At 53.5% G+C, this 14,365-nt stretch overlaps 1 protein-coding gene across 9 annotated transcripts in view; it reads left to right on the forward strand.

Moving 5' to 3' along the window:
* Shank3 (SH3 and multiple ankyrin repeat domains 3) overlaps nucleotides 1-14,365 on the forward strand; it is a 70,301-nt gene that overhangs the window by 42,598 nt on the left and 13,338 nt on the right. For 7 of the 9 annotated variants that reach the window (XR_010053036.1, NM_021676.3, XM_063264179.1 and 4 more), the window contains 3 exon segments: nucleotides 2,442-2,572; nucleotides 3,121-3,205; nucleotides 6,857-9,116. Coding sequence is in view for 8 of the 9 variants with exons in the window: in NM_021676.3 (NP_067708.2) it covers nucleotides 2,442-2,572; nucleotides 3,121-3,205; nucleotides 6,857-9,116 (2,476 nt within the window). In the remaining variant the exon portion in view is untranslated. 9 annotated transcript variants of the gene reach the window in all.

Genomic DNA, 14,365 nt, shown 5'->3' on the forward strand with positions numbered 1-14,365 from the left:
TGAGGGAGGAAGGGTTTATTTTTATTTGGCTGCCAGTTTGAGGGCTTTTCCGCCTCTAGTCGTGAAGAAGAGGGTGGTCAACGTTCAGTTTTTTGTTTGTTTGTTTGTTTGTTTGTTTTTGAGCGGTTTGGAAGGAATGGGGAGCTAAGGAAATGGTGTCACTGGAGTTCAGGCTGGGCCCTCCCACATCATTTACATAGTCAAGATAACCCATCACAGGTGTGTCTGGAGGCTGGTCTCCTAGGTGACTGAATTCTCTGTCAAGCTGACAACATACGTGGTGGGCTGCCACACTGATCTCTGTACATCTTTTTTTGATAAGGAAAAGTCTCTCTCTCTCTCTCTCTCTCTCTCTCTCTCTCTCTCTCTCTCTCTCTCTCTGAGTGTGTGCTGTATGTAAGTATATGCACGTGTATAGGTCAGAGGTCTACCTGCTGACTGTCTTCCTCAGTCATTTTGTCTTATTCTTTGAGGCAGGCTCTTTCACTGGACCCAGAGCTTACCATGTTGACGAGACTGTCTGGCCAGGGAGTCCCTAGGACCTGTCTGTCTGTTATAGACATATAGTACCACACTCAGGTTTTTATATGGGTGTTGGGAGTCTGAACTCCGGTCTTCATGCTTGTGCAGCAAGTACCTTACTCACTGAGCCATCTCCACAGCCCCCAAAGTCCCATTTTAAAACCAGTAACTTTAATAAAAGACAACTACACGAAGGTTTTCATTTTATAGCGGATGTGACAAGAATGTGCCTGAGGCCGCCTGGCGCCTCTCAACCAAGCCCTTCTTAGGCATCAGCCTTAAATAGATCTGAAGTCTGAGGAGTTTGAGTAGGCTTTTGGAGAGGAGAGTCCTTTCCACACTATCCCGATTTCTCCTCTTTCCATACCTCCCATTCCATTGGAGCTGGGTAAGAAGGAAGGAGCTGGAGCCTCCTGTTTTGTATTGAAGCCATCTTAGATCTCTAGCCCTCATTTTCTTCTTAGGAAATAGCTCCCCTCTGCCAGCCCAGTCCTTGGTTATTATTACTTAGCCATTCAGCATCTCCTGCTTGAATGTTAGTGTAGAGTCTGTCCCTGGGGCAGCCATCCCACTAGAAATATCTTTCCATGGAAAAGTGGTGGGTAGGCCACGTGCTGAGAAAAGGCACTGGGTGAGGTGAGAGGGAGGAGAATTGATCCAAGTGGTCTGCCCCCAGGTCTGATCTCCCTATGGCTATCTCTTTGTGACTTGCAGGGTGTCTGGAGGCTGGTCTCATAGGTAACTGATTTCCCTGACAAGTTGTCAATAGTGACCGTCATACATGGTGGGCTGCCACACTGAACTCTACATCTTTTTTTTCTTCCAGGAAATTTTAACAGGAGTATTGTAATTGTTATAAGGTTGAACTATTGAAATGTGTTCACTGAAGCATTTCGCTTGCATTAATGCTTTGCATCTTGCATTTATATTAAAAATGCACACACAAATGAACGTGGAGAAACTGCCAAGACCTGATTCTGTCCCCTATGTTTCCACTCGCAATCATAGACTTAGGTACCTTTGACCCCCCCCCCCCAATGGAAAAATATCTAACGTTCAGAACTACTGATAACAGGAAGAAGAGGAAGAATATATATATTTTTTGAGAATGAAATGTTTTCCCTCATAGTGGACTCTTAAGCACATTCTCCGCGTATGCAGTGCGCTAGCTGGATGTCTTTTGGCATAATTGTTACATGTTTGCACGGATAGCACACAGGTTGCTATCTTCAAAAAGGCCAACCAGACAGGCCTCGCTCGCCGCTTGCAGAGCACCAATCGCTGCTCTCCGGGAGCGCAGGTCTGTTTTGAAGTCCTGAGCAAATCGGAATCACTTCCTGAGTGAATCGGAAGTTCAGTGGAGTCTGATTTCAGAGAGCGTCACAGTACCAGGCATTAATGATGAGGTTTCTTCACCCCTCCAGTAGAGGGCGCACTCTTGAGAGCGGCTTTTCCAGCCAGTTGTTTTCCAGCCAGTCTGTTTTGTATGAGCCATGGTGCAGGTACCTCCTTACTTACCCCCCTTCTCCTTCGGCTGGAGCTCAGCAAGCAAGAGGTGGCGCTGGCGTTAGAGAGAGACGGTGACACAACCGAGACTCATATTTCTTTTTCTTTTTTGATAAGCAAAAGTGCCACTCCCCCACCCCTCTTTTGAGGGGAGCGTGTGTGGTGTGTGTGAGAATGGGACTGGCAGTGACCGCAGAGATACTCAGTGTCTTCCGAAGGACGGATGGGGTTTGGCTGGTGAAGGAACTGGGACCTGGGGTTTTTGAGGAGCACAGACGGGATGTAAGATCTAGGTCTCTGGCAGTGAGAGACCCAGGGGGGGGAGGGTTCGTTGGCTCCTATCAGTGCCACGATGCTGGCCTAGGTGGGTGTGGCAGCCCCGGGGCTGAGGTGGCATCTCTTTGGTCGTGCAGAGAAGTTGGATGAGATCCTGGCGGTTGCTGCGGAACCAACGCTGAGGCCAGACATTGCAGACGCTGATTCCAGGGCAGCCACTGTCAAGCAGCGGCCCACCAGCCGGAGGATTACCCCTGCCGAGATCAGCGTAAGCCAGCCTTGGGCCAGGGCTCTGGGATGGTCAGGTCCGGGCCTGGGGATCAGAGGGTCATGCACCTCTCTTCTGAGGTAAGAGTTCTTTATCTGGATCCCTTCTCCAGAGGAGGTGGAGCTCTCCGTGGCCTCTCTGGGAGACACTTGGGACCATTTCACCCCGTAGAGTGGCCATAATTCAGCGCTTCTGTGGTTGTAGCTTTTAGTGCTTCTGACCTTAGTCAGATTCTGTGTTGCTCTGGGGTGAGGAGGCTCCCCAACTCTGCTGAGCTTATGGCACAGCACGTCCCTATCCGGAAGGTGTCCGTATTCCACCTGATACCCCTGGATTCTTCCTCCCTCTCTGTTCAGACTGTCTGAACTTTCTATCGTGTGTTCATTTCACTGCCCGTGTACTGCAGGCCCCAAGTGAACATGGACACCAATGCCTTCGGGGTATCTGGTGTATGGGGTATCTGGTCTAGCTTAGAATGGGTGGGGCTGGAGGGAGATCGTGGTGGCTCCAGTGCCCTGGAACTTCCATGTCCCTCCCTGACCCCACAGTCATTGTTTGAGCGACAGGGCCTCCCGGGCCCAGAGAAGCTGCCGGGCTCTCTGCGGAAGGGGATTCCACGGACCAAATCTGTAGGTACGGCTGGGCTGAGGGACTGCTTGGGGTTAGGGATGGCTGGGCTGGGGTGGGTGGGTTCAGGGTTGGGGGACCCCATCTCTCTCTGCACAGTCGAAGGATGCCACTTTGTTTTTGGATCTGGGTTTGTTCGTCCACCCAGAGGTGTGTCGTGGGAAGACACTTTTGAAATTCTTTTCCCATCTGCTGCTCCCCATCCTTGGTCACCCCTTTAGTCCTTCTCTTCCTGTCTGTCATTTCTGCCTTGCATGGACAGCAGCTGCCACCAGCACAGCCACCTCCCTGTCCTGTCAGCCAGAGCGCAGGTCCAGTTTCTCAAGCTAAAAATCACGCTTCTCCTTGAACCTATTCCATCTCTCCAGGTAGCATCCTCTCCTGGTCCCTTCATGGTCAGACCCAAAAGGTCACCCGTAATTGCTCTCTTGTCTCCATATGCTCATGAATTTGAAGCAGCTGGGTCTCTCCACAGCCAGATTGAAGCTGCTCTGAGCTAGGGTCAACAGTAGCCTCAGGGCATCCCCCCCTGGCAGGCACCATCAGCTTCCTTCCCACTGATCTCAGCCTGCATTTGTTTCTCTGTTCCCTCCTATGTGAAGTTCCTAGCATTGTGGGAGCGAGTTCTTGCTCTCCCCTCCTTTCTTGGCTGCATTTGTTCAGCACATCTGAATAGTGGGCCAACCCCAGGCTGCGTCCCCGGGTTCCCTTTCTTCTGTCCATCATCATGTGGGGCTTTATCAGACCCTGGTCAGGATCTCTAACAAGCCCTGCTGTCGACGGGTTTCTCGGGTATCCGGTCTCCTTGACTCGTTGACCCACACATCTGTCCACCTGTTCTAATACACCCTGCCACACTCACTGTCTGTTCCACAGCAGCGTTAACTCCTGCTCAGCCCAATGACAGGGTAGCCACGAGCTGCTTATACGCACACTGGCTCATTGAATCCCTAAGTAACCATATGGGGGTGGGAATCATTGGTCTTTCTTAATGAGAGTTAAAAATGGCTTGCCCCAAAGTCCCATAGCTGCCCTGCCTCTTTAAGAGTGGATCCAGGCTTAAGCAAACAGCTATCCAAGAGTGCTTGTTACCCATCCCGGGACTCCTGCTTACAGTCAGCTGGCCCTAGGCTGGATCTGGGTCTCATTTGGAAGGCAACATGTCTACAGCTAGGTCAGTTCGGCAGTTATAATGTGGGTGTCAAGGTACGCATATAAATGGAGACTGACCGGGGAGGTCTAGACACACAGGAACATCAGCAGTTATATTTAGAATCATGGGGCAAGTGGACATTTCCTGGGGACCCTGGGGCAAATGTGTGACAGAGGCCAGTGTGCAAAAACACGGGTGTATATGTGGCAGAGTCCTTCATGGGCTAACAGTGATTCTTGCGTTAGTGGATGGATGGAGAAGGGCAGCTGGTGAGACTGCAGTTACTGTGGAACCAAGAGATGATACCTTATGTTCTTCCAGGCATTCCGGACGCCCTCCGTGGCTTCTTTATTTCGTGCCTTACAAGTCTTATAGCAAGCAGGCTTTTCTTGTACCCGGTCCTCAGCTTGGTTTTCCCCGTGTCCTCTTGCCACGGGTCTGTTTTCTAGCCTATTTCTCTGGCAAAGGAAGCTTTCTATAGCATATTTATAACCCCATGTTCCTCCAGCCGGTCCTGTGTGGGTTCCTGTTGTCTCAGGTCTCCAGAGCATCAGCCCTGCCCTGCTTCATCTCGGGTATCTGCTGCTGCCTCTCTGTGGCACGAGTCTTTCCACATCTGTCGTTGCCTCTCGGCCCTCACTCTTCCCGGATGGTCTTTCCCAGAGCTGACTATCGTAGATCCAGGCCTGTGGACTTGTTGTATAAGCCTCAAGCTCCTTGGCAGGCCTGCCAGTTCCTCCCACCTGAACACAGCTGATCAGCGGGCTAGCATGTGCTCAACGTTAGTTCCTGTGTGCCAGCAAGAGCATTGGCCGAGTTGTGAGGCTCCTTGGACACCCACCTCAGGTTTGGGCTCTGTGTCCCTGGGCCTGTAATATGCTTTTGGAATCTCAGGACTAGAGTCTGCAAACATGGAGATAGCCAGTGAGGACAGCTCAGCCTTCTCCTTAAACATTCCTGTTGCAGATGGAGAGGACCTTTCTTTAGTCTGGTGACAGCACAGACCCCTGTTCTGTGTGTCGCAGGTGATTTTTTTTTTTTTATCCTGAGGCGCAACCTACCATGCCATTGGTATTAAATTCCACCCCCTCTTTTACTGTCACGCATCATTCCTGCCTTCTGTAACCTTGAGGTCTGTGCGAGTTCTTCCTACATGGCTTCACCTAGTGCACAGACTTGTGAATGTTCAGTACACGTTCCTGTGCTGAGGAGGAATGGCATCAGGAGGGGGCACCAAGGGCAGCAGCTAGGCAGACCTTAAAATATCGGTAATGACCTCTGTCATCTTTCGTGGTGTTGCCGCCTGCAGCCTGGAGTTGTAATCTGTAAATTGCTCCGTGACAGGGGCAAGTGAGGTCCTGCGGAGAAACAGACTCCTAAAGGCGACTTGAGTGAAGCTGGAATTCAAGCCCAAGTTCGCAACTCACCTAGCCTTGCTAGTCCTGAGGCAACAGAGCCAGAGACACAGTGTGTCACCGCTACGCCTGTCTTCTACTCCTTGGTCGGGCCAGTGGGCATTTCCAAGCCTCACTGTGTAGTGCTCTGCACGGGTGTCTACCCTCTGTCTGAAATGACACGGGAGGGTCTGTAAGGATCTAGTGACATCTCTAGACAAGAGGATGGGGGTTCGTTTTCCAGGGAAGCGTAGCTTATAAGAGACGGGCCCCAGTGGTGCTTATACCCCAGCCTGGGGTGACATAAGACCGTAGGGTGAAACTGGAACATGCCTTGTGTGCTCGACCCTCAATTCCAATTTAGTTACCCATCCATTCTTCCTTCCATCATCCTCCCCTCAGGTGCTCTAACTTTCAGCCTCTGGCTAGGGTACCAACTTCCTAGTTTCCTGCAGGTCCACCCATGAGGGTCTCTCCATGGAAACAGTGAGGCTTCTTTCCCAGCCTCCTACCCTGGCTATCAGTGTCAGTTCTTGCAGATGCACGAGTCTGCTCTCCTGCATCCCTTCATTGATGTTTTGCTTTCGGTGTGTGTGTGGGGGGTGTCCTTTCTGACCACCTTTCTTCCCACCTCTGGTTGCCATCAGTGTGAATGTTTCTGAGCTGCTTGTCCTTGATGGGAAATCCCTAAGTGGCCCCTAAGTCCTCTTCAGTAGTTTTAGGGGGCTGGCTGTACCCTTCTGGTGTCTTCACATGGCCTGCTCGGTGCCCACAGGGCTTGGGGAGATCTTGGCTTCAGTTCAGGCAGTCAGAGTTTGGGTCCTGTCCCAGATCCTTGTAGGAGCAGCCCTCCGCCCTGTGGGTGGGGTCCCTCCAGAACCTTCCATCAGAGCTCTCCCTACCTGCAACAGGACTTGGTATGGAGTGTGGGTGTCCTGCTCAGAGCTCTTGCTGTCTCCCTTCGCCTTTCATGGACCCTGATCCCATCTTCCTTGGTGGGGCTGTGGCCACTCTGGGGTGGAGGATAGGACTAGCCAGTGGCGCTGGGTCCAGAGAAGTCTTTCAATGGCCAGCATCCTTGCCAGACTTACCTGGCCCCTCCGTCTCCAGGGGAGGATGAGAAGCTGGCATCCCTACTGGAAGGGCGTTTCCCACGCAGCACATCAATGCAAGACACAGTGCGTGAAGGCCGAGGCATTCCGCCCCCACCGCAGACCGCCCCGCCACCCCCACCCGCGCCCTACTACTTCGACTCCGGGCCACCCCCCACCTTCTCACCACCGCCACCACCACCGGGCCGGGCCTATGACACTGTGCGCTCCAGCTTCAAGCCAGGCCTGGAGGCTCGTCTGGGTGCAGGGGCAGCTGGCCTGTATGATTCTGGCACACCTCTGGGCCCGCTGCCCTACCCTGAGCGCCAGAAGCGTGCACGCTCCATGATCATATTGCAGGACTCTGCGCCAGAAGTGGGCGATGTACCCCGGCCTGCGCCTGCAGCCACACCGCCTGAGCGCCCCAAGCGCCGGCCTCGGCCGTCAGGCCCTGATAGTCCCTATGCCAACCTGGGCGCCTTCAGTGCCAGCCTCTTTGCTCCGTCGAAACCGCAGCGCCGCAAGAGTCCGCTGGTGAAGCAGCTTCAGGTGGAGGACGCTCAGGAGCGCGCGGCGTTGGCCGTGGGTAGCCCGGGACCAGTGGGTGGAAGCTTTGCACGAGAACCCTCCCCAACGCACCGCGGGCCCCGACCGGGCGGCCTTGACTACAGCTCTGGAGAAGGCCTGGGGCTCACCTTTGGCGGCCCTAGCCCTGGCCCAGTCAAGGAGCGGCGCCTGGAGGAGCGACGCCGTTCCACTGTGTTCCTGTCTGTGGGTGCCATCGAGGGCAGCCCTCCCAGCGCGGATCTGCCATCCCTACAGCCCTCCCGCTCCATTGATGAGCGCCTCCTGGGGACAGGCGCCACCACTGGCCGCGATTTGCTGCTCCCCTCCCCTGTCTCTGCTCTGAAGCCATTGGTCGGTGGTCCCAGCCTTGGGCCCTCAGGCTCCACCTTCATCCATCCTCTTACTGGCAAACCCTTGGATCCTAGCTCACCCCTAGCTCTTGCTCTGGCTGCCCGAGAGCGGGCTCTGGCCTCGCAAACACCTTCCCGGTCCCCCACACCCGTGCACAGTCCTGATGCTGACCGCCCTGGACCCCTCTTTGTGGATGTGCAAACCCGAGACTCCGAGAGAGGACCCTTGGCCTCCCCAGCCTTCTCCCCTCGGAGTCCAGCCTGGATTCCAGTGCCTGCTCGCAGAGAGGCAGAGAAGCCCACTCGGGAAGAGCGGAAGTCACCAGAGGACAAGAAATCCATGATCCTCAGCGTCTTGGACACGTCCTTGCAACGGCCAGCTGGTCTCATTGTTGTGCATGCCACCAGCAATGGACAGGAGCCCAACAGGCTGGGGGCTGAAGAGGAGCGCCCGGGTACTCCGGAGCTGGCCCCAACCCCCATGCAGGCAGCAGCTGTGGCAGAGCCCATGCCAAGCCCACGAGCCCAGCCCCCTGGCAGCATCCCAGCAGATCCCGGGCCAGGCCAAGGCAGCTCAGAGGAGGAGCCAGAGCTGGTATTCGCTGTGAACCTGCCACCTGCTCAGCTGTCCTCCAGCGATGAGGAGACCAGAGAGGAGCTGGCCCGCATTGGGCTAGTGCCACCCCCTGAAGAGTTTGCCAATGGGATCCTGCTGGCCACCCCACCCCCAGGACCGGGCCCCCTGCCCACCACGGTACCCAGCCCGGCCTCAGGGAAGCCCAGCAGCGAGCTGCCCCCTGCCCCTGAGTCTGCAGCTGACTCTGGAGTAGAGGAGGCCGACACTCGAAGCTCCAGTGACCCCCACCTGGAGACCACAAGCACCATTTCCACAGTGTCCAGCATGTCCACCCTGAGCTCGGAGAGTGGAGAACTCACTGACACCCACACCTCCTTTGCCGATGGACACACTTTTCTACTCGAGAAGCCACCAGTGCCTCCCAAGCCCAAACTCAAGTCCCCGCTGGGGAAGGGGCCGGTGACCTTCAGGGACCCGCTGCTGAAGCAATCCTCGGACAGTGAGCTCATGGCCCAGCAGCACCATGCCACCTCTACTGGGTTGACTTCTGCTGCGGGGCCTGCCCGCCCTCGCTACCTCTTCCAGAGAAGGTCCAAGCTGTGGGGGGACCCCGTGGAGAGTCGGGGGCTCCCTGGGCCTGAGGATGACAAACCAACTGTGATCAGTGAGCTCAGCTCCCGTCTGCAGCAGCTGAATAAAGACACTCGCTCCTTGGGGGAGGAACCAGTTGGTGGCCTGGGCAGCCTGCTGGACCCTGCTAAGAAGTCGCCCATTGCAGCAGCTCGGTGAGCAGGGTGATGTGGGGAGGGGCCCGTCCCCCTGTCTTCTGTTCCTTTTGTTCATCTACAGGCTTCCCACTGTTCTTCCTCATTCTGTCCCATCTCTCATCTATCCATGGCATGGGTTCTCCCTGTCCACCTTTTTTTTCTTTTATTTTATCATCTTTGTCTGGTTTTGCTTTGCAGTCTGAGGTAGAAGGCTCTTTAGTGCAGATGCTCTGTGGATCCCTTTTGGTGCAGGCAGTGGGACTGGGTACCTGTGAGACCCAGGTATGTCATGAGACCACCCAGGACCTGCTGGAGGCCCTGCCACAGGCTTGCAACTTTGTATTCCAGCTTCTAACTCAAGCTGCCCTTGCCCTTTGCTGAGGATCGTCTCACCTTGTTCTCTGGAGCCACGGTCCCTCTTACCAGCTGTTTGACCCCGAGTCTACTGCCCTGTGGCTCCATGTTGGTTCTGTTTCTGATAGTACGGCTGCCCCATATGGCTGCCCCATATGGCTGACGTCGCCTCTCCTGGAGCAGCCTCCTCCCTTGATTCTTTTTCAGGCCAGAGTACATTGGTTCCTTTTCTTTAGGGACTTGATACAAATTTCTTACGTTCTGCCCTAGAAACATTGTATTGTGGCAGCACAGAATCCTGAATTTGATGCATAAAGCTCCATCGGAAGAGTTGGAAATCACACCATCTTCTCTCGCCTACTTTTTCTTTCTTGTCTTGTTTGCCTCATCCCCTCCCTCCCTGTGGTGATGGAGAAGAGGGAGATGACGGAGGAGGTCTGGGTGCTACTAGGGTTGTTAGACTTTGTAGGCTGAAGCTGCCAGAGTACTGGGTTGGTCCTTCAGGCCCTTTCTCCGCAGCCTTCCCCAGGGCTTCCATGTGGACGGCACGCATGGGTTCTGGTGACAGCTGACCGGTTCGTGGCCAGCCTCTTGTCTGGGTTCCTCAAGCTGCTTCTGCCTCTGCCCCAGGGTTCTCCTGTTCTGGTTTGGGTGGGTTACCACTCCTGACTCCCCTCTCATTTCCTAGATGCTCTTCGCTGACTGTTGTGGAGGACAGAGTTCACAGCGTAGTGAGCAGCGCACAGCTTAAGTAAAGACTTCAGGTCTTACTCAGAGGGCCTTGCCTGGTTTGCAGTCTTCCAGTTTAGGGTCCAGTAGACAAGCGGGAGCTTAAGGCGCTCACATTGCTCTCTGAGAGGTCCAGGGATATTCCTGTCCTTCTAGTGACCGGTTCTTGGACTTTCTCCCCTTTTGGCCTCCTCCATCTTTTAAGTCTGAAAGCCCTTTCCAGTACTGTGGTGATGATGACACCCTTACAGTGGGCGGAGCTACGGACCAGCCACAGAACTGGGTCTTCAAAGATAGAGGCATCCCATTTCAACCTCACTCGACCATTTTCTTCCTTCTTTGTCTTTTCCCCATCACCAGTCCCCCCCCCTCCCTCCCTCCCTCCCTCCCTTCCCTTCTTTCTCTCTCTCTCTCTCTCTCTCTCTCTCTCTCTCGATCTCTCTTCCCTCCCTCCCTCCCTTCCTCCTTCCCTCCCTCCCTCCCTCCCTTCTCTCTTCCTTCTCTCTCTTCCTTCCTTCCTTTCTTTCTTTCTCTCTCTCTTTCTCTCTCTCTCTCTTTCTTTCTTTCTTTCTTTCTTTCTTTCTTTCTTTCTTTCTTTCTTTCTGCCTCTTTGCTCGATGGAAGGTCACTTAAAGCACAGAGCATATTACCTAGCCTTAATAACACGTATTAAGGCAACAAGCGGAGTAGGCTTAGTGCAAGCGCTGCGCCCGGAGGCAGATTCCATGGAAGCATAGATCTACTGTGCCTCTGGCAGCACCTTGTGGTAACGCTCCATTTGTGCTCAGGGATTTCACGTTGCAGAGGTAGCCGTTTTCTGTACTGTCTTAGCTACCGCACATCTTCAGTATGTAAGTGACTTTACCGAATGTCATTTTAGCTTCGCTGAAGTACCTTGCACCCTGTCCTTCCATTTGCCTCTGTGTTTCTTGTTCCGTTCCCACTCACTCTTCTTCCCCATTTTGGGCTTTTGGTGGTTGTTTTGGAGAAAGGGTCTGGCTCTGCAGTCTGGGCTGGCTTTGATCCTCCTACCTATCTCCTTAGTGTGAGCTGTCACATCCTCGTACCTGGATGAAACAGTGGCCATCTGGACTGTGTCCTGCCGCCTACCACAGTGCTTTCGTTTCTGGCTGCAGGCATGGGGGCACTTGTGACTTTGTGTATGTGTAGCTTATTTCAGACCTGGTCTTTTGTCTGGTCTTTGTGGGCACCCTTACTTTGATGCCTGTTGGGGCTGTGCCTCAGCTCTCTCTGGCTTTGTAGCCGGTGGGGGCTGGAACCTAGCACTTGGGTCTTAACTTTGGGATAAAAACCACTAATGAGACTTTCCCTTAGAGAACTGTCCAAAGCTTGTGAAGTTCTGGTGTCTAGGTGTCACCCTGTCCTTCCCAGGACCTGTCCTGGCAGAGGTCACACCCCTGAGGCCCATCTCTGGTCTGGGCATGGTTCCTGAGTCTTACCTATCACGATTATCTCTCTCTCCCCTGGATGGAGTTCTTTCTTCACCTCCCTGCAGATGCCTCAGGCTGGGCCATGATCCGATCCGGCCACAGGGGCAGCTTTGCAAAGACAAGTTCAGCTTCCCCCGTGCTTCATGGGAAAAAGCTCAGTAACTCGTAGATCCACTCCTGTACACTGAGCCCGTCGATGGGCTTTGGTTGAAGCTGGAAGGTACATTATTCTTGGTGCTCTGCTGAGGTCTGTGATCCCGCCTTTCACTTCAGCTTGCAGGTCTCTGCCTGCTGAGAGCCCTGGGCTGCATCTTGTTCATCATTTAAAGCTCAGCCTTGGGTTCCACCCCTGTGGTGGAGCTCTGCCTGCCATTCATGCGACCTGCGCCTGTCCCTGGTGACCTGCGCCTATCTCTGGGTCCACTTGTCTTCTGGGTCTCACGTTTGGACTTGAATCTTACACGTGGTTGGAAACCCACAACCTCGCGGTTTTGCTTTGGCTCTTGGGGTCTTTCTGGGGAAGGGTGGTGGGGGTGGGACTCAAGGCCTTGAGCATACTAAGCAAGTGGTCAACCACTGAGCTACCTCTGCTTTGTTTTATTGAGATACGAGAGCTTTTTCTCTTTTCTTGAATTTAGTGTATGCGTGTGTGCGTGTGCGTGTGTGTGTGTGTGTGTGTGTGTGTGTGTATGTGTGTGTGTGTGCACATTATACACACTGCATGGCGTACATGTGGAAGTCAGAGAACGGCTTGTGGGAGTCAGTACTCCTGTTACTTTGTGGGTCCCAGGGACTGAACTCAGGCCTTCACCATCTGAGCCGTCTTGCCACCCCGAGATAAAGTTTGTCCACAGAGCTTAGGTTGGTATTGAACTGTGTAGCTTGGCTTAGCATTCAGTTTAAAATAAACCCTCCTGCTTTTGCCTCCCAAGTGCTGTTTCCCCAGCTGTGTCCTGGCATGCCAGCCGACTCAGTTTCGTACCTGGCTGGTCGTCACTTTTTTTTTTTTTTTTTTAAAAAAACAAGGTGAAATGGCTTTGGAAACATTTGCTGCAGTACTTCACAGAGCCTTTAAATTTAAAAAAAAAATTATCACATGTTTGTGTGTGGGTGGCCAGAGTGTGCCCTGTTCTTTAGACCTATTGAGGCCACTGCCGAGATTTCACAGGAGACCTACTTTCCAATCAGATTGCTCCACAAAGCCCTGTCCTGACTGTTTGCTATATAGGCCCTGCCTGCATGTTAAGGGTTTGGACAAATCCTAGGTTCTTGAGTACGGTTGGATACTGGGGACAGGATGTATCGTGTCCCTGCAGAGCACTTGCATGAAGTCATATGCAGGTGCATTTGTTAGAGCCCCAAACTCTGCTGGGAAACAGAGAGAGATCATAGAAGAGGAGACTTGGGGACACGGGGCACGTTAGTGTTAGGGACTAGGCAATGAGGAGTGAGGCCAAGACAGCAGAAGGGACGCATGCAGAAGCTTCAGAGCCCTGCCTGGTCTGTGTTCCTACTGAGAATTGTCCTGTAAAAAGGCCTCCGAGTTGCCAAAGGCCACAGGCCTAGGTCTGACCCACATGAGTGCGAAGGAGGTAACCCTGATGTAGAAGCCAGGCTTGAGTATGAAGGGACCTTTTCTTGACTGTTGGCACCAGTGGGCTGACTGAGGTAAGGGAGTCCCAGGAGGAAGTGAAGGGCCAGGATGTAGCCCAGTGGTTAGAGGGCTTGCCTGGTATGCATGAGGCCTGGGCTCTGTCCCTAGCAGAGAAAAGGGGGCAGGGAGAGTAGAAGAGAAGAGAAGGAAAGGAACAAAGGAAGGAGGGTAGGTGGTGAAAGACGCTGAGGCTACGAGGGTCCTGGACTCAGGGGACCAGGAAGACTTGGGTTAATGGGAGGAATTGATGACATTCCTCAGAGCTGAAAAGGTAAGGGAGTTCCAGTCCTTTTGTGGGTGTTGCCCACTGAGGCAGGGTTGAACATCCTGTATGTTAAAAGATGTCGGGGGTTGGGGATTTAGCTCAGTGGTAGAGCGCTTGCCTAGCAAGCACAAGGCCCTGGGTTCGGTCCCCAGCTCTGAAAAAAAGAAAAAAAAAGATGTTAGGAGATCCCAGTGGAAACCTTGAGCTCAGAATGCACCAATGGGCACACGTCATTCCTGGGCTTGTTAGTCATAGCAAACAATGGGTAGATGACATGGGCTGAGAAGGTGCAGACCAACAAAGAGGGTGGGGTGGAGAAGCTATCCAGGAGGGAGGAAGCTGAGGGAAAGCCTCTTCCGAAGGGACCCCGGCGTACTGCCTTGGTGACTGCCAGGAGCAAAGGCCAGGTCTCAGTGGCTTCGAGTTCCTGGGGCAAGATCGAATGTCTTAGAGGGAGTGCCAGCCAGAAGCACTTTGGAGGGTAATGGATGCTATGAGGTGACCTCGTGGTGGACGCAACCTGAGAAGAATGTGATTGGCCAGTCACCAGTGGTGGCAACAGCCAAGAGTATGCAGAGATATGTTGACGTTAAACATGTTTAACATGCATAAACATGTTAAAATCAGATTTGCACACTTCTAGGGTTTCTGCCCTGGGACAACGTGGGTAGTGCTCTTCCCCAAGATGGTGTCAAGGAACAGACACTGATACCTTGGTCTCCCCTTCCTGTACAATACCCTTCCTTAGGCCTTCCCCCTGGGCCTCCCAACATCAGCAACACTGGTGGAGTCTTTGAGGGATATGACTGGCTTT

The sequence above is a fragment of the Rattus norvegicus genome, chromosome 7, assembly GCF_036323735.1.
Source record: "Rattus norvegicus strain BN/NHsdMcwi chromosome 7, GRCr8, whole genome shotgun sequence".
NCBI classification, from domain to species: domain Eukaryota; kingdom Metazoa; phylum Chordata; class Mammalia; order Rodentia; family Muridae; genus Rattus; species Rattus norvegicus.